The sequence below is a fragment of the Passer domesticus genome, chromosome 8, assembly GCF_036417665.1.
Source record: "Passer domesticus isolate bPasDom1 chromosome 8, bPasDom1.hap1, whole genome shotgun sequence".
Taxonomy (NCBI): domain Eukaryota; kingdom Metazoa; phylum Chordata; class Aves; order Passeriformes; family Passeridae; genus Passer; species Passer domesticus.
The window spans coordinates 42730992-42750686 of NC_087481.1; the positions used below are offsets into that span (position 1 = coordinate 42730992).

General features: G+C 37.3%; 1 protein-coding gene across 1 annotated transcript; it reads left to right on the forward strand.

The window, feature by feature from the left end:
* Nucleotides 1-14: 14 nt before the first annotated feature.
* On the forward strand, nucleotides 15-19655 carry LOC135306613 (protein FRA10AC1). Its single transcript, XM_064430874.1, has 14 exons — nucleotides 15-166; nucleotides 4286-4362; nucleotides 6319-6411; nucleotides 6495-6540; nucleotides 7342-7418; nucleotides 8098-8181; nucleotides 8643-8727; nucleotides 11958-12003; nucleotides 14653-14766; nucleotides 15757-15799; nucleotides 16243-16367; nucleotides 16976-17014; nucleotides 18261-18339; nucleotides 18779-19655. Exons 1-14 carry the CDS (start codon nucleotides 134-136, stop codon nucleotides 18819-18821), a joined length of 984 nt encoding a protein of 327 aa, XP_064286944.1. The 5' UTR covers nucleotides 15-133; the 3' UTR covers nucleotides 18822-19655.
* Nucleotides 19656-19695: the final 40 nt, after the last annotated feature.

A 19695-nucleotide genomic window follows, 5' to 3' on the forward strand; every position in this document is an offset into this window, starting at 1 on the left:
GGAGGGACGGAGGGAGGAAGGGAGCCCGCGGTGCGGCCCTGCTCCGCCTCTACCCTGCTTTCCGGAGCGGCCCGCGCAGCAGCGCCGGGGCCGGGAGCAGGGCCGGGCGGCGGAGGCGGCCCTCGCCGCGGCCATGGAGCCCGACCAGCTGCGCCTTTCCTCGGCCGTGAGTGGGGCCGGGAGGGAGGGATGGAGGGGCCCGGCAGAGGCGGGCGGGGACAGGCCCGGCGGAGGCCGCGGCCTCCATGGCGGCGGGGCCGGGGCGGGCGGAGGGGCCCGGCCGAGCCCATGAGGGGAAGGGCCGAGCCGCCTTCCCCGGGCGGACGGGCAGCCGGGGGCCCGTGCCCGTGCCCCACTGCGGCGGAGGAAGGGTCAGGGGGGCCGGGACAGCGCCGGGCCGCTCCAGGATAGCCAGCGAGAAAGAACGGCTTCGGAAGCGGCGTCCGACTGGCCGGTGTTCGGTTTCTCCGTGGAGCTCCACAAAGCTCTAATCCTCGATGTCGTGGTCTGCTGTTACCTGCCTTTTACTCCTACTTTTTCTTTCATAGCTGTAATAAAGAGGCAGTAACTTGCGTGTGCTTTTTCTCTTTGTTAGGGCCGTTCCCTGTAGAGTATACACAGGCACCCCTTGTAATAGGTTTTATAAGGAAGAACCAGTTTGAGACTAGTCGCTTATTCTCAGTCTTTTTCCCCAAGTGGGGGTTGCAAAGCTTCATAGACAACATCGAGATGGGAAAAGCATGTTGCAGTGAAGCATTCTGACCTTCCACACTGCATCCTTCATCCCTCAAGGATGGCTCCGCAAGTCCTCTTAGAGATCCTGTGCTTCCTTCATGCCTCCCCCAATAGTCTGTACTAAAACAAAGACTCGGGCCTGTTCTGGGTCACATCTGGGCTGTGAGCAGACAGGGCCACAGAGCTGCATGCGGGCAGATAAAGGGAAGGATGGGCTTATGAGGACAGTGGCAAGACGGCTCGAGGTCAGGAGCCACGAGTTGGGAATATTTTATGGGTTTGTTTTGCCTTTTTTTTCTTCTTGGCTGTTGTTTCATGTTGTGGTCAGGAGTGGATACATTCCACCTCTGTGTGTTTACCCCATTGGAGAGGCTTAAAGCAGGTGCCTTCTCTGGATACAAATACCTGCTGTAAATGCAGAGCTGGGCAGTTCGTAGTGACCTGGATTGACGACAAGAGATGGTATCTCTGTCTGGCATCAGTTGTGTACAACGTTCATGCATTTACTGTGTCTTTTGTGAGTTTTAGGAGCCGAGAGTTTAGTGGACTCTGTTCTGTCTCCAATTGTTTCATCATTAAATAATCCAAGATGTTTGGATTACTTAAATGTGAGCTAAATGTACTCCAAAGCAAATTTGTGCTTGTTTTAATTTTGTGGTTTCAGTTTGTTTTTTTGTTTGGGAATAAAAAATTCAAATTTGGTGCAACAGCAAGATACACTGTATCATTTAAGTTAGCTTTCAGGTCCATGTTTTGAGAAAACACTTGGTATTTGTATTAGTAATTAACTAGAAGCATTCTGAGTCTGACAAATTCCATCAAAGTAAAGTGTATATTGAAGAGTTTACTAAATAGTGAAAGTAGTTATTTTAAATTCTGTTGATGATTGTGCATGTCCATGTCTATATCTGCTAGGTTAGGCACAAAGCTTTGGTATCTGCTCGTCTGTTTCTACAGTTAAATATTAAACATATTTTCCTTATCTGGGATTGTAGGTGTCTGTTTACATTGTTCTTCCAAAATGGCAAGATTCATTTATGGATGAGGTTCTCTGATGGAGTTCATGAAATGAAGTAGGTATGTTTTACCAAGAATCAGGTCATCTTGAATCATCCTGAGGTGGCAGGTTAGAAACCATTCAGTCCCAGTCTCTGCCAGTGTTGTCCAGCACTGCTGGAGCTGCTGCTGTCAAACCCAGCACCAGTGCAGAGGGGTGATCCACAAGTGTCAGGACATCAGTCATGGTTTGTGTTCTTTTTCACTCTGAATGTATCTGTGAGGTATTACGGTGATTCAGAGGAATATCTGAAGCTGTGAAGAGCATTCCTGTTGGAAAGCAGCCTAGTCCTTAGCCATACCTGCCCTTATACTCACAGTCAGCTTTACAAAAGGCAGTCATCAGCTTCTGAGAGCCCTACAGTATGACTGTTGGAGCAGCTTTTCTTGCATCTCTTTTTCTTTTATTTGAATCATTCCTGGAATCACTTGAGAGCTGATTAGTGAGGATGCTTTCCTAGGGTACCTCATCCAAGGGCAACTGCTTTGTGGGAATCTCTTTTCATTTGAGCTTCCTGGCCTGATTCAGTACTTCGTCTGTCTAGGGCTTTCATGCTCATGGTGTTGGCTGGGACTTCCCTTCTGAGTATGAAGGAAGCTCTTGATGTTCATTTGGGAAGCAGTACTAATGCCATTTAAAACATTCCCAGATTAGCATGATATTTTTTTAATTTAGAGGCCAAGTATAAATATATTTGCTGCATACTTACAGTGGTCAGGCTTTTGTAAAGACTGTATAAGCTTCATTAGCAAAAGTAGTGACAGACTGGCTACTAGAACCACCTAGTTATGAGACTACAATGTTGCTGCTTTTTTGGAAGTGCATAAGGATGGCTTACAGCAGACATCTGCTGCAATTATTTGGTTTGGGGTTTTGTTTGGGCAGGGGTGTTGCTTTTTTGTTTCTGTTTTGTTTGGTAATGGACAATTTTTATGTCTCATGGGAAATAAGAAATAGTTCAGAAAAAGTTCTGATTTACTTTTTTTAAAGTATATATGCGTAGGAGAGTTATGTGTTCTTCAGAAGCACCCAGAAGAGTGGGAGGCGCATTACAGTGTTTGTTTATTAATAATAACAGTAAAGGATTTTTAAAAATCTTCAAAAGAGTCCTTCACTATCAGGTTGAGAAGACAGTGTTTTACATACTGTGCACAATACAAACCAGTTGTTGGTGTCAGTAGAGGATAGAGCTGACTCTTCAGCATGGCGTTTCTGCAAGGCATTTGCATCAAGAGAAGGCACCTCATCAAAATCATCCTGCAGAGTTGTGCCTTTTTTCACATTTTGTTTTTCTCAGTTTTTTGCTGAGGAGGAATATAACTGTAGGTTATGTAAGAATCAGCTGAATCAAGCGCGCTTGTTTTCTAACCCATTGTCTTCTCTTATCAACAGTCTCACCAGGACACTTTGGTAGCATGTGTGGAACCTTCCACGTGCAGCTATATTAATAACCATCCCTCTTGGTTTTACCTCAGTTGTAAAAGCTTGTTTGGAGTTGGTGCTGGTTTACATGGTGCCCAGATCTGGCTGCTTTCTCCTGGTGCTGCCCCTTCAGCTTGCTGGTGTAGGTTGGGGAGGCTCAGGATGAACTGTAAGGAAACTTATCTGGGTTAAAATAGTATTTTCTTTTGCATAGGTTCCTTTGTAACTTGGGTGAGTTGTTTGATCTGGTTCATGTGTACTTTCACAACTGCAACTGAGCACCTGCAAGGAGGGTACCAAGAGTAGGAATGAGGGAGAGGAGATGGGATCTGCTTAAGCCATTGCATCTCCTGAAGGAATCGAACATGGAATTGTGCCTTGAAAAATGGAGGTGATACATCTGGGCTGGTCATTTGAAAGCATTATGATATAGATATTTTAGTTTTCTTATATGCATTAATTTAACAGTGTAGTCCCAAAGTGTGTGAAAAAGAAGGTTTCATTTTCTACTGGGATTGTTGTGCTGATGAGGTGATACACTTTTGCAGGTATATTGTTGTTTTGTATCTTAGTTATTGTTTGAATCAGATTTCCAGCTACCAGTGTGAGATCTAATGATCTGAAATGCTACATGACAGCCCAAGAAACTTTTATTCCCATTTTACTTCATTTATAATGTGGACATATCACTTGCTGTCCTCCAGCCCCCTGAAAGACTAGCCCCTGGGGAAGATATTCACCCTTGTCTTGCATAAGGAATGTTGTTTAGAAAATAAAAACCCAAGGTATTTATCCTACTTCTAGTTTGCTGTATCTACATGAAGATTATATATGCCTCTATTTATAAAGTGTTCTATTTTACAAAGTGATTATTCTTTGCCCTGTGTTATCTGGAATATACTCTGCATTGTCTATGGAATTTTGTTTGACTTCAGCATGTAAGAATTTGCACTAGTTCGCTTGCTCTCTGTCTTTCTGTCTTTTATTTATGCATGATGGGCAGTACTGGTTTGTAATTATGCCATATCCATATTGCATTAGCAGATATATTGACTGGTCTCTTATTTTCAGGCACATGGCCATGGAGGCTATGATTCTGATTTTAGTGATGAGGAGAGTGGAGAGAAGTCTCTGCAAAAGACTAAAAGGTAATGTAGTACAGAATTAACACTTTGCATTACATATTTTGTACAAATGGCCTCTTAGTGTGCATAGAAGATGATGCTGTTGCATGTAAGGTCTGGTGTTGAAATGGTTTTTGAAAAAATCAATCTCTTTGATTTCTGCATCTCCTCATCTCAAGCTTGCCAAAGCTTGTCATCTCCAGGGGCAGCTGATTAAGAGCTGTTCTGCCATCTCCATCTGGTGTGTATTTGCCCCTCAGTTCTTGGAGCAGAGTGTTTTGTTTTTCCAAGCATTAGTATCCACTGCTGAGATTTGGCAGCGCTGTTCACACCACTGCGATCCATCAGGACAAATGGAACTGCTAGGAGAGCAAGGCAAAAATGGCCAAGTCGTAGCAGGCTTTGGAGATATAAAACACATAGAAATATAAAGTGAAGAGCTGATGCTACTTCTTTGTTATTTAATTTGTGAAGAGACCTGGGAATTGGTAAATTGTGTTGTGATCAATCCTTGAAATGTACCTGCACATCTCTTATTTGAGATGACCTTGGCCAATACTTTCAGTGGTTTGCAGAGTTAGTGACCTAGAATTTTGTAGTCTGATCTGCCTGTAAAGATTTTTACTTGTTTATGCATTTATTTTGCTTTTGTGCGGTAGTTCCTCGACACTTTCTGCACCATACTGCATATGTGGCCTATATTTTGCATATGCTTTTCTTACTTTTTCCTGTCTCTCCTTTGCTCTTTTATTGGACTTCATTTAAGAAGACTTGCTGGAAATTTTCCTAGGACTCTTGCATATTTTTCCTTTATAGAAGAATTGAAAGAATTGGTTTTGTAATGTCTGATTGCATTCTGGGGGGAAAAAGTAATGTTTTAATCTTTGGAATAATAGCATGCATTGTGCCATTTCACTTATTTTATAAATATAGCTGTTCTCCATTAAAATAGTGATTGGTTTTGTTCAGATTTCATTTTCTTTAGATGCCATTGCATATTCTGCCATTCCACTTTCTAGGTGGAATATTAAGTAACCATCAGGAGACTTTCAAAAATACCATTGTTATCCTTGTTCTGGCACACAACTGCTGATTCCCAGTAGGGCTCTTATGTGGGTTCCTTTTCTTGCTCTATCATTGTATTTATTTTCACTTTAAGGAGAACAGTAGTCTTAAATTCTCTCCAAATTGCTGTTTTATAGACCCTTCTTATGGGAATTTTGTGCTTACAGATCCTTTTGAGTAAATGATACATTAAGTTCCTACAGTCCTATATTCCATAGCTAGAAACTAATTCCCTGGCTTGCTTTCTTCAGGTTTCTGATTACCATGCTTTCTGCCTACTGAAAATTATGGGAAAAGATCTTTTTTTCACCTCAGTTTATGAATGAAATTAACTAAATATACCTTTTACTAGCTAAAATGTATATCTTTAACTTTTTTATTACTTTGTTGAACTCTACAAGTAATTTTAGCTGCCTACTGGCAAGTATGGTTCATTAGATGGTAATTGACTTTTAAATTTGTAATTCTTGTGATTGCACTACAAGAGGCAGAGCTGTTTAATGAAGTGTTGAGATATTGGCAGGAAAGGGTAGAATAGGGTTACTGCCAGTCACTCTCAGTGAATGCACTGTCTTTCCTGTTCCTACTTTCCTGTGTAGCTGAGATTTGTAAAGGAGTTTAAATGTCAGAGTGAAACCGAGGCATCTTCCAGGTTTTATCATAGTGGTTCTATAGTGATTATATTAATAAAAACAAGTATTACAAAATGCCAACTGGAAGCAAATGCCTTTCTGATTTTGTTCTGTAAATGAGGTAAAGTCAAGCTGATGTTGGTTCTGAAGTTTCATTTTATTCTTGTAGAAGATAGCAATATAATAATTTTTGTTGCTGAAAATAGTGCAAGGTTTAGCACATGAACATTTTATTGCTTATGAAAGGTTCTTGTCTAACTTTCTTCCTTTTTCCCACCTTCAGAATACAGGAAGATGCCCTTCTGGCAAAGCCATTCCAAAAAGCAAAACAAGGCAGTGTGGTTCACAGACAATTTGCAGCTGAAGAATGTGATAGGTATCTTTTATATTTTGCTTTTGTGAGACATTTTCCTCTTAATGGAAAGATAGTTTTCACTGGAACGTGTTTGTTTTTAACAGGGAAGAAGCAAGAAAAAGAAGATTTCACTTGATATCGATGGATGCTGTATCCTTCTGTTTCATTTTTCAAGTTTGAAGATGGGGCACAGATTATCCATTATGGTAAAATACTGGGATTTCTGAGCTATGACAGTGACAGTGCAGCACCAGATACTGAGTCATTCTTCAGAGGAGCTTCTTTTTGCTGTTGAGATAAAAGTGAATTGAAACTCTTTTAAGAAGCCATAAAGTTTTTATTTGTCAAGATGTTTATTTTCTGAATAAGTAGTTACATATTTTGCTCAAATTGTGATACAAAATGTGTTTCAAATTATGTTTCTGTTTTGGCCTCAAACTGAGGCCAAAGTGTTCTAAGAAGCATTACATATTTTTCCATTATTTTCATTTCCAAGCTAAAGCATACAACTTTTATTTGTATGTTGGTGGTAAAAATGTAACAGATTATTCCATTTTAGTAGCCACATTGTTTTTATAATACAAAAGTACAAACCTGTTTTAAACTAAAACTGCAGAACAAAGAGGCTGTTGTCTAAATCCCAGCTGAAAAAATGAACCAAGTTTCTGTGTGTATGCATACAGAGCATCTTTGATAAAGGAAGACAGTTTAATAAATGAAGAATGAGGTTTTAAAGATGAAATTGCCTGGAATTCCTGTATTTGGAAACTAGCTTCTATGAGAGTTATTTAGTAAAAGTTCCTAATAACTCCATTCTTTTTTTTTTTTTAATTACTGAACTGTTTGTGAAGAGAAATGTCTCTTTTAAATATATAAAAAGATTTTGGTTGGGGCTTTTTTTTGTGGTAAAAAGAAATAAATTCTGAAACAATCCTTAATTGCTTTACTCAGTATGAGAGACATAAGAAGTTTGTGCATGACTACATTTTATACTATGGTGGCAAAATAGAGGATTTCCGAAGATCCGGGTGAGAACTATTGGCAACCTTTCCCCTCCTGACCTCAAAGCTCCCTGTTTTGTAAAGCTGTTAAATATATATTGTAGCTTTGGGGGCAGAGATGGATGTAGCTGTGTATCAAATTACTAATTATTTTGGTCACAAATGATAACCACAGTAATTGGAAATACCCAGACACAAAACTGCATTGTTTCATTTTGTTTTCATATTTTTATGTAAGAACTTACCATGAACTGAATTATTCTTGTTTTGTTATGTAAAAGGAAGGCTGACAGGTGATCATTAATGGAGGGTACATTGAGAAATATCTGTCAGAATCTTCAAAATAACACTCTGAAGTATTTCTGAATGTGCAGAATTGCTATCCATTGTCCAGAATAATAACTTCTTTAGAGCTATCTATAACTGCCTTTTAACATCACTGTCCTCAATAAAGAGTATAAAAAGTGTTTTCAGACAGGATCAAGTCATCCACAATTTCAGTGGCCATTTTCAGCCATGAGTTTTTTTATTTTGGAACAGATGTGCTAGGGAATACATTTTTGATAGTTCTATTTCATAGAAATGTATTCCTTTATGCTGTGAGGTAGAGATCAGAACTGTAAAATATGATGCTTACTAAATTATTATTTGATGGATTTTCATTTTAATGTTACTTTGTACTAAAAAAATGTGTGTCTCTTTATAGAGCAAATGACAAGACGGATCTTGATATTATTAGAGAAAACCATAGATTCCTGTGGAATGAAGAAGATGAAGCAGACATGAATTGGTACCTGAAACTTTTATAGGATATGTTATTTTTAGATCACTTTTACTAAATTTGTGTTTTCTCTTGCTAATTAAGAATTACTCTGCATCCTTGATCATTCTTTGATGCATTTGAAAATGAATGACCATTAGGTCTTTCATATTGTAATATTGCTCAAATGCCAACATGAATTGTTGACAGAAAGAACTAATAAATAATAGTGATTCTCTGAGATCCAAATGACTGTTCAAAAACTGAAGAAAGCAGAGCTTGAAAAAATACAGTTTAGTATGTACTGTGGATTTATTTTATATTTATTTTTCCAGTTTTATGGAAATTACTCCTTAGTATCTGTTGCATTTCTAGGTCTACAACAATTCTTTCAATGAAACAACGTGTCTTTGTCTTGCTAATGTCATTACAATGTAAAGTGAATTATGTTGTCTTCTATGTTTAATTAAAAAAAAAACTTTTTGTTTTAGGGAGAAGAGGCTTGCAAAGAAGTATTATGACAAATTGTTCAAAGAATACTGTATAGCAGATCTCAGCAGATACAAAGAGAATAAGGTATCTTTCCTTAATGTAAATCACCTTGGGGTTTGAAGTATAACCTTTTTAATAAATTGCCTTATGATTGTGGCTGTGTTGTAAAACCAGAATGTTATTACCCCTTCCATAGAAAGGGAGCTGTGAGAATTTGTCGAGTTACTTACAAGCAGCAGTTTGAATCCAAGTATTGTCACTGCCTCAAAAATGTGCTTCTGTGGGAATAGGAACATTTCTGTCAGATGATGTTTTATGAAGAGGTACATTGTGTGTGAAAGGCAGAAAATGCAAAGGGGTTAAAGAAAGAAGGCTGGAGAGGGTGCTTGGAGAGGAGCAATAGATGAAGCCTAAAACCCCATGGAATGTTACTGTTCCAAAAAAAAAAGTCTAAAAAGAGTTTTGTACTTGAATGCTGGCAGAAACAATTTTGGAAAAGTCTATTCTAAAGCAGCATCTTTTGCTGGTTGTTCTTTTCTCTTTGTGGAAACAGGATTTGTATGTGCCTTGTAAATAAATAGAATTTCTTAAGAGGAACAGCCCAATTCCAGCACCAGGTTTTCTTCTTAACTGGAGCAGCCTGTGTTTTTTCCAAGTTTTTGGCTGACTAACTTCTTAGTCAGAGAGTATACATGAATTTTCTATTGTGTTTTTCCAAAGACTGGTGCTGAACTCAGATGTGTCTTGGTGTTTCTAGCACAGTTACCCAGTCTGTATAGTTCTTTTCAACTATTTTGTAGTATTGAAAATTACATTTACTGGTAAATACTTGCAAGGACTGGGCTTACCTTTATAAGGAAGAAAAGATGACAGTCATCTAAAGAAAATTGGGACAGTAAAACGCAAAAATTCAATTAAAATCAACAAAAACTAAAATGCTGAAGATGCCTTCCCTTCTTTTTTGACTCAATTTTTTAACTCAATTTGATTTTATTTTCCTGTATGTATTTCCTGTCCCTCAATGTCCACTCCATCCCCCATCCCCCCAGCTGATTTCCCTTGAGCATGCTTACAGATTTTGTTTCTCTCACTACTGTGCCAAGTTTCCATATGTTTGCTGTCCTTTGTGGGAAACTGTTCTGCCCCAGATTTTTTTTTTTTTTTGTGTGTGTGTGTGTGTGTTTTTTCTTGTTGTGTGAACAGTATTTCCCTGTCAGACTTAAAGTGTGTCTATCCTAAATTTGAGGTCACTCTCTGTTCCCATTTATGCTCCTAAGTCATTACGTCTATTTTTGGAATTGCCATGTCAGCATAAGTGCTGTGTCATGCAATTTGTAAAATATATATGCTTTCTTTTCTCATATATGTTCTGATCATATGAAAGTCCTTTCTTAGAAAAATAGAAAAAAGTATGAGATTTTTCTCAGTGACTGATTTATCCATGTCCATGTTTGGTACAGAAGGATTTCAAAGCAGGCTTTTTTCTTGGAAGTCTTAAATAAGCTGCTCATCCCATTTGCACTGATGGAATACAGTCTGTGCTTTCAGATTTTTCCTGCCTTAATTTTTTTTCTGCATCTCCAGAAACTGAAAGCTGGATATCTTTGGCCCCCTGTGCCTTTTGCTTTGCAGTGCTGGTGCTATGAGAAGAGCAGGGTAGATAAAAGCTTTTCAGGTAGTCGGCCTTTTGCACGATAGTTGTTGCTGCTTTACATGTTGATGCTTCATCTTGATATAAGAAATTCTTTTATAGTGAGAACATTCTTATGTAATGAAAAAGTCACTGGAACAACCTCCCCAGTGCCACAGTGGAATCCCCATTGCTGGAGGTTTTTCAGATGCAATTGCCCAAGGTGATAGATAATCTCAGCTGGGCTCCCTTCCCCATGGAAGATTGAAGCTGGTGGTCTGTTGAGGTGCCTTCCAGCCTGAGCTGTTCTTTGATGCTGTGATTCTATATCGTGCTACTTGATGTGAAAGCAAAAGTTGAAGGTCAGTTTTCTGTGATGTTTTAAATACATATATTGCACAGATTGAGACTTGCACATCTGTGCTCATCTGTTTTTTCACAGCTGTAATTGTTCTGCTCCTGGCCAAAATCTTCTAGTCAGATAATTTTTCTGAAGATCTCTGCATAGAGCTTGTATCTCAGATCTCTTTAGGAACTTTTCTTCTGAAGTAAACCACTGTTTTATGAAGGACTGGATAAAGGTCAGGATTGGTTTCATGGGAGCATCTCCTTTGAGAATCTGAAAAATAAGCAGAATCACCTTCTCAAAGACCAAAGTTCAGAAGAAAACAGTAAGAAGCTCCAAGACATATGAACCCCTGAAGGTCACAGGGGATTGCTGGTCCAGACTGTTTCACTCGTTCACAGACACACACACACACACACAGACAGAGTCAGGTGTCTGGGACTCCCTTCACTCATCCTTAGATGAGAAGGTGCTCTCACAGCCAGAGCTGGAGACCCACTGACCCTTCTTGCTCCCTGGCCGCTTCACCTGCTGGTGACCAGTCTGGCTTGGTCTTCACTGGTGTTTCCTTTTAATCACAAATGCCAATGTGAGCCTCTGGTGTGAGGCTACCTAGAGACAGTGGAAGAGTGTTCTGACAGCTCTTGCTTGTGCTGGGTCTGTTACTCCTGACATTTTCCCTAGGTGAGAATTTTCTAGGTCAAGGTTGTCTTTGAACCATCAGTGCATCTTGTCTGCAAACTTTGAGGCTGATAAATGACCGTCTGTATTGTCAGACAGTTCAGTTCTATTGTCAGCTTTGCAGTGCAGCACAGGAGGGGGTTCTGCATTTAAGTTTAACTTTGATATGCACTGGACTGGAAATGTTCCCTTTGTTGTTGTCTTATTTTCCTTGAGAATTTCTTATTTGCTGTCTCTGTACTTTGTTTTGTAGCTTAACAGATTGGAAGTGTCTCCTATTTTCTAAGAAATGAAATCTGTTTGACACCTGGTCATTAAATAAAATACATTTTATTATTTTGTTTTCATATCCAGATTTCTAGGCCAACTTGTCTTCTACTTGGAAATGTTAATATGTTTGCTTTTGTAATTGTTTTTCAGCATGGATGACTTCCTATAAAAATAAAAATACAAATATTTAAAGTATTTTTATTAAAAAATACTATTCTGGCAAACAGAGGCTGAGAGATATTTTTAATTAAAAGATAAAAAATTAAATTTTCATTACCAGAATTAAAAGGATGAGCCACATGAAGGACATCAATCAACTGAAATTAGTCTTTACAGTGCTTTATATGTTGACTATTCACAACTCAATTTTGGTTCTTATCTTCACAGTTTGGATTTAGATGGCGACATGAGAAAGAAGTAATTTCAGGAAAAGGTAATGCTGTCTTTCATTTTATGTTACATTTCTTCTTGATGCTCCTCTTGCTGCTTTTGGACATAATTTTGTTAGATAATATTTGATGGTACTGGTAAGTTTATCAGACAGTAATGTACAATAAATTGACTTGTCTTCCAGCTTTCCTGTTTTATGCTACATAGATTTAGATTGTGCACTGATCTGCACATATTACAATTAAAAGAGCATATAATTTATTTTCACAAAGTCTCTTTTGTAATGAGCACCACCTTAACATGTTTGATAATGTAGAATTTAATGGGTGGGCTTTTTAGCTGCTTTTCTCCAGTAGTTCTGCTGCCTCATTAGCCTTTGATACCTGTAACTGGAGTCTCTCAGAAGTTTTCCTCAGGAAATTATTTGTTGACTAACACTTTCTCCAGTGCTGTTCTGCAGAATGTTAACTTTAATTTAAAAGTTTCCTGTGTGAGACCTGTTTTAGGCTAAACTGGTTTTGAAAGCTTCAGTGGGAATGATTATCATGTCTCCCAATCCTGCCTCTAAATCAGTACCCTAATTCTGGGTGAGAAGTTACCAGTGTGTTGCTGGGACTTTGCACAGTGGTCCTTGTTCCATGGCTGAGGTGCTTGGGCTTTTTCAACCTGCTGAGCAAGCAAGAAAGTGAGGTGAATGAGGTATTGCTGTTCCTGGAGTCATGGATGCACATGCCAGAATATTGCATGGAGTTGTACTGCTGATCAGTTTCACTCAGTTACAGTTCTTTAAACAGCTGTATTCTGCAAACACTGTATTGTAATATATTTCAAAAAGTTAGAAATGCATTTGTGATTTAAAAAAAAAATAAGTATTTCAGAGTAGAAAGCATGAACATTAATGGTGGGGATTTTTAAACTGTAAATATCAAAGCCTCTGAAGGTAGGTGTAGTCATACGTTGCATTCAGAACTACACATTATATTAATGGATAGTTATATTTGATAAAATTATATGCTTTATTGAGTACTTTAGAAAGATAATTAAATTAGAAGTAAATTATTTTTGTGTCTTTGTGGGGGAAAAATTATAGCTTTATACGTTTAATATGTAGTACTTCATATTTTAAAATGTGGGAGAAGGTGCAGAATTATATATTCCAAGCTTTTTAATGGAATCCTAATGAGGAGCGAGCAGTGGGAACATGCGTGGGTACATCCTCTCTTCCACCACAGGGGGGCACGAGAAGCCAGCCCTGCCGCGCGTGTCGGACGCGCTCTCCAAGAGCGGTTCCAAAGAATCCTTTAAAAAAACCCGTGTGTCTTTTATGCTATTTTAAACTATAAATCAGCCATATAAATTGCTGAATTAAGTGTACGAACACATCTACACGTACCTGTCTGATAATTAGCATTAGCGTTGTATGTACCTGTACTGATGTACTGATGTAGCTGTGTCTGTGCAGTGGTGATGAGCGCCACTGCTGGTGCACTGGTACTAAGGTTTGGGGGTGGTGACCAGGGCATGCAGGAATGGAGTACTCACATGTGGTTGCTTTGCATTTGGTGCCTATCTTTGCATGGTTACAAAGAAGGAAGGGCTAGGATAAGTGAAAGAAGGGGTGACACTTGTGTTACTAATTGTAAATGCCAAATTATTTCTTTGGCATCTTTCCAGTCTTTGCCATAAGTTTTGAAAGGAGATTGTATTGGAGATTGCTATGACACAAGGTATGGTAGCCATACTTTACATAGGGTTAAACATACTAAATGTATATTAATTTGAAACTTGCTTTTTTAATCAGAGTTCTGGGGTTTTTTTTTACTTCAAATGTTTGCATTGCAAGTGGTGTTTCATTACAGAACTGAAGTATCTGAGGACACTGCCAATCCATTAGTTAGCTGCTTAAGCAGAATTTTCTGAGGTTAATCGTTCACCAACAGTCCTGCTTGTGAGCCTATTAATACACATCCTTTCTGCTGCTCTCCATACAAATCAGTCTTCTGCAAAGGGAATGCATGTATCTTTATTACTCCAATATTGGGACTTCAGTGGTGCAAACAGAATTGATTATGTGCAGATCTGTTTTAAAATCAGTGTTGCTTTCACATAATTGAACCAAAGGAAGCTTTTAAGCTGATGTAGCATTTCTCACAAGGTTGAATTTCCTTTTCATACAAGAAGGGTATTTATGGATAGTCACTAGAATGCAAATTCCATGTCCAGTATGTCAGGTACACTGGACGCTTTAGTTACATAAAAAGCATGTGGGCATCTTCATATTGTACAAACGTGATACTTTGAATAGTTTGATGTTAAAGAAGCACGTCTGAATCACAATTTCTGATCCATCATCCTCTGCTAAATCATTTAAGGTATAGGATGTATCCTGGTGATGCTTATTTTTTCAGGGTTCATGTTAGGCTTATTATTTCACAATGTACACCTTCATGCATTTCAAAACACAGTTATGTTTTTTTCCTTTGCAAATAGGCAATATTGGACAAATATGATTGTTTTGTTGTTCCCTGTTATTATTTCCTTAATCTAGACGTTATTTTTAGATTTGTGGGGATTTTTTATTTGAAAGAAATGGAAAATGAAAAACAAAAACACAGCAGAACTGGAAATAACAACCCCATATCTATTACTGTTAATCATTGAAACACAGTTTGCTGGTTTTGACTCTTTACAGGTCAGTTTTCCTGTGGAAATAAACACTGTGATGAGAATGAAGGCCTGAAGAGCTGGGAGGTGAATTTTGGTTACGTTGAACATGGTGAAAAGAGGAATGCACTCGTGAAATTGAGTAAGTCAGCCATTCTAGGATATGTACACTTAAAGAAGACAAATATCTTGTACTTTGAATGGTATTGAATGAGACCCAGTGATAAGAGTTCATGAGAAATGCAGAATAGGAGATTTTTTGTGGAATGAATCACAGGTATGGTGCTCTTGATTTAGAAACAACAGCTGTTATCACTATATATGAAAAAGTTGTTACAGATTAAGAACTTTATTCTGTATAATTAGCATGTCATAAAATTAGAATAATTGGCTATAAGCTGTTTCATATAGAAGCATTTCTAGTTTAATGGACAATACTGCATTGCAGGGAGAATTTCAGCATTGTCACTGCTCATCCAGTTACTTAGTGTAGAAGTCCTCTGGGCTTTGGACCAGACAACTTCTTGCACATTTTCAACTCTACTGATTTTATTTTAAATATATGAGTTTTCTTCTAAAAATAACTTCTGAAAGTTCTATATGTAAATAATTTTCTATCCTTACATCTTGACTGTGATTTTCTAACTCAGAATTCTGTACATGGTGATACATTTGTCAGATAATTAAACGTAGTACAGTTTATACAGTTACTTTGTGTAAAATGAGTGAGCAGTGGAGCTTTTTCCTTTTGTGCACAAGACACTCCATGTGGGAGCACTTGGTCTCTGAGAAAGCTCTGAGTGACTTACATGTCTTCAGTATAATTCAGAAGAATTTGATCTGTCCACAAGGATACATAAATGGGATGTCTGTACATGAGAAGCACTGGTAGGTCTTTAATGAAGAGCTGCCAGTGCTAAACTTGTGATCATCCTTTGCATTTAGTAAAATCTGGGTTTGTACTGGAGACTTTCATAATGTATTTTTTCAATCCTTACTGCAGTTACATTGTAACTAGTGTTTTGAAGGAAAAGCTGCTATGTTGAAGGATCTAGTTCTAGCTAGTTTTGTAGTTTTGTTAATTATGCTTATCATATTCTTGGCTGCAATGTTCTCATTTTCTCTTTTTCAGGACTATGTCCAGAATGTTCCTACAAATTAAACTTCCATCACCGGTAATGAAATATTTTTAAAATAATGGGGACTGAATTATTAATTAGTTACAATTATGATGAACAACACACAGGGAGAAAACTTCAGTGAGATGATTAGGAACTTCATTTATCTTGAAACAGTATAAATATTCTGAGTTCTTATAAAGCCACTGACTTGTCACTGTTGAAGGTTAAGATACTCTGCTAATGACAGCACAGAACCCACAGACTGGAAAAATTCCATCCCTACCACCACAGAGGTTTCGTTTGCTTAACTTCAGCCCAGTGATTATTTTTCTTCTGTTTCTAATAGCACTTTTTTTTTGTAACTGAACCAGGTTTGTTCTATTTAACTAGTTTGTTCTGAAAAAATGACACGTGTTTGACTGAATTAAATATTTCAGATTTACTGTTGCATAAGAAGTACATATAACAGAGGAGATTTACATTCATCTTTTCTAAAGGAGGAAAGAAGTCAAAACATGCAAGAAAAGAGGCACAGCTGCACAGAACTCTAAGGAGCCAAAAAATAAGAAGACAAAATTGTCTCGTTCAGCAAAAAAGAAGTCCAAAAAAAAGACCCGTAAAGGTAAATTTAAACTTTAAAACTTCAGTTGCTAAAATGCTCAGATAGGTTAGTTGAACCTTAATTTTGCTACAGATGCATAGATGGAGACATATAATTATGTATAAATACTTTTAGTTGCACATACAAATATATAACTTTCTTGACTGCAACACAGGTAGTCAAAAAGACAGATTTCTTAGTAAAATTTCCTAGATGAAGAAAAAAGATTAATTTCTTATATTTAACAGAGAGGGGACAGCCCTTTGAAAAGTATGCACAGCAAGGGACATTTGTGCAAGCATTGGATGTTGCATACTAGGAAGGGTTGTGAAGTATTTCATTCCATGAGGCTTTGGGGTGGAAAGCCTTTTGGAAACATTAGATAACCTTTTTTACACCAGACATCTTGGGTTGACATAATTCGGCTCAAACTGATGACCTTTGCACTCATGCAAAAAAATCCTTTTATTTCAGTGTTCATTCTATTTCTTTGAATATGGTGTGTGCATGCATGTGCACATGTTAAGTGTAATAAATTGTGATAGAAATAACTTTGTAAAAATACAAGATAACAGATAAAATCAAAAGCAGTTTACTGGGTTTTTTTCTATTTTGGTGTTTCTTTACAGATCAGGTTTCTTCAGATGATTCAGATAATTCTGATAAAGGTATTGTAATATCCTTTATGGTTTTGTAATAAGTTGTATAATATCATAGACAGTTGTCATTAATCTTGGCTTTATTAGCTGTCTGTTTTAATATTTTATATGATAAGAATGCTGTCTGAAACAAGCAGAAATATGAAGGTTTGAATTAATGACTTACGTATCTTGGTGAAAAAGTGTTGGGAATTTTAAGGAGGAAATTGTTTAATCAAAAAATAAAAATGTAGGCAGATAGCAGAATGGAAATAACCAGAAAAATGAGAGGTCAGGTTGTTCAAAAAAAGAGCAGAGGGTGCAAAAGAAGATAATTTCATGCTGTGTAGTCTGTACTGTGTAAAAATAGTACTCTTCTGGTATAATAACTGCTACATTTTCCTTCAGGGAGCTATACTGATAGATACTCTGCTCAAAAAAAAATTTGAAATAAATACTAGGTTTTAATTAATGTCTTTTCCAACTACCATCTGTAGTACCTCAGAGACCTACTTGTTGGAGGTGGATGCATTCAATCACTGCTTAGTCACTGCTTGTATCTGAGTGAGTCCAGTCTGCAGTTTCTTTGTCATGATACAGGCCCCATCTCCTGGTCATGCCAGTTCTTGTTGCAGACTGTCTAGAAGTGATTGACTGTTTTCACTGATTGCTCTGCTCTGCTCTACATTTTTAAGAATGTTTTCACCCCCTAGGCTTTCCCAGTTAGAAACAGGAAGACCTGAAGCAATTTTCCTATGATTGGAACCATGCCCAAAGTATTTGTTTTGTTAGGAAGCTTATTGGAAGATTCAGAGGTGGGGAGGTGGGTGTGGAGCCTCTTACATGAAATTCCTGTATACTAATATGAAATAGTTAAGCAATAATCCATGTTTTCTTATAATTTCACTGATAAGTCACAATTGCTAAGAACTATCAATTAAGTAAGGTAATTAATAATCTAGTAACATAAGTTGAAACTGTATTGTAAATCTGGATTGGTAATTATTTAGTTTTAGGGAAAAAAAATGCCATGTTGCTGTTGTGTCAAGATCATTGTTTTGACATGGTTGTTGTTATGTTTGACCAAAACATTGCTTTGTGATAAAGTGTTCTGTTTATTCTCATCGTTGAAATTAAACATTGCTTCTAGCAATATACCATCTAATTTAAAAAATGATGGTATATTGCTAGAAGCAATATAAATTATTTTTAAATAAAATAAATAAATAAAGTTATTTTTAAATTTATTTCATAAACAGTTTAAATTTTTTAACAGATTCAGATGACAGCAATGCTGAAGATGGTCCTTCAGACTCTTGGAAGGGTCCTCTACGAGAAGCAGATGAAAAATCACGGTTAGTTTGATGTAGTGAACTTGCAGCTACTGAAATGTACAGGGTCCATTCAGAATTGGAAAGACAGAGTTGTCCCAAGTGTTTCAATAAGTATTTACACATAAAAGGTTATGTTAAATCTCTTTCTGTGCAGTGAACCTAAACATGTGTTTTTAAAGAGGAGACATACACAACTCTTGAGCAAAACGTTTGTTGAGCCACTGCCATACCACTGCTGCCTGACCCCCTCTATACCATGATTATCTTAGTGGCAGGTCCTAAGGGTCAGCTCACACAGGGAAATGTGAAGGGTATTGGAATGTAGTAAGTAAGTCAAAATTATTTATACCTTCTAGAATTCTAATCAGAAGTTTGCTAAAACTTTTTTGTTTGAAGATTATCTCCTAGTTACAAATCCAAACCAGAACTTTCTGACTTTTATTTTTTGTTGTTGTTACAGGGAAGAGGAGTTTCAGGAGTATTTTCAAGATTTATTTCTCTAAAACTTGCAATTGATGTAGGCTCATTTTCTTCATGAGTTGTCAAGATGGAACTCTGGAAATCTAGTCATAATTTTCCAGAGACCCCTGTCTGCCAGCATACCTTTTCTACAGTCACTCACATGGACCATTTGGGTGGATTTTCTTTGTAGAAGGCTTCAAATCTAAAAACTTTGTTTCTTGTAGTAGGCTGCATACTCTTGAAACAAGAGAAATAATTTTTCAGTTCATTGGAAAATATATATGGCACCCAAACTTAAACAAACAAGAATATAGTTTATTAACATTACAAGGAAGTTCACTGCTTTTCTTTGATCCCAAGCTTCAATTATTGCCAGATTTTTGTAAAGGACCATTTTGTAAGATTGTGTGAGTAGTTTAAAGCTATACACTTTAATATATTTATATTTTTAATTTATTAAAGAAGAATGAATAGCCTTAAATGTATTGGTTACTTAGCCTTTAATGTTTGGGTATTAATTTCTGTAAATATTTTCAAATGCTATTGGAGAAACTCAAATTTTGTCAAATATGTGTTCTACTTGAATTAAGTAAACCATATCTGAAACCTCTCCTACTGCTTTAAAAAGTTAAGTTTATTGTGACTTTCTTTTAAATTTTAGTTGTAAAGTGATGTGTCTTACAATTCCACCTACAAAAATATGGTTGTTTGGTGATATTTTTGGTATAAAAAATAACATGTGGCTTTCTGCTGGAGATGTACGTGACTTTTATGTTACCTGTGGCTTCTGATCTCCTTGTCATTGACTGAACGTTAATCCTTCTTCCACGTGTAATCCTAAATGTACAAATAAAGCATGTATATTGCTTGAGAAACGTGCTGGATTCATCTTCTTCTTTGAGTTCAACACCTCTT

Coding starts and splice junctions, on each gene's coding strand:
- LOC135306613 (XM_064430874.1), top strand. CDS start 134: ATGGAGCCCGACCAGCTGCGCCTTTCCTCGGCC. Junction 6,541..7,341: donor ACTTGATATCGATGGATGCT/GTATCCTTCTGT, acceptor TGCTTTACTCAG/TATGAGAGACATAAGAAGTT. Junction 15,800..16,242: donor AAATTAAACTTCCATCACCG/GTAATGAAATAT, acceptor TCTTTTCTAAAG/GAGGAAAGAAGTCAAAACAT.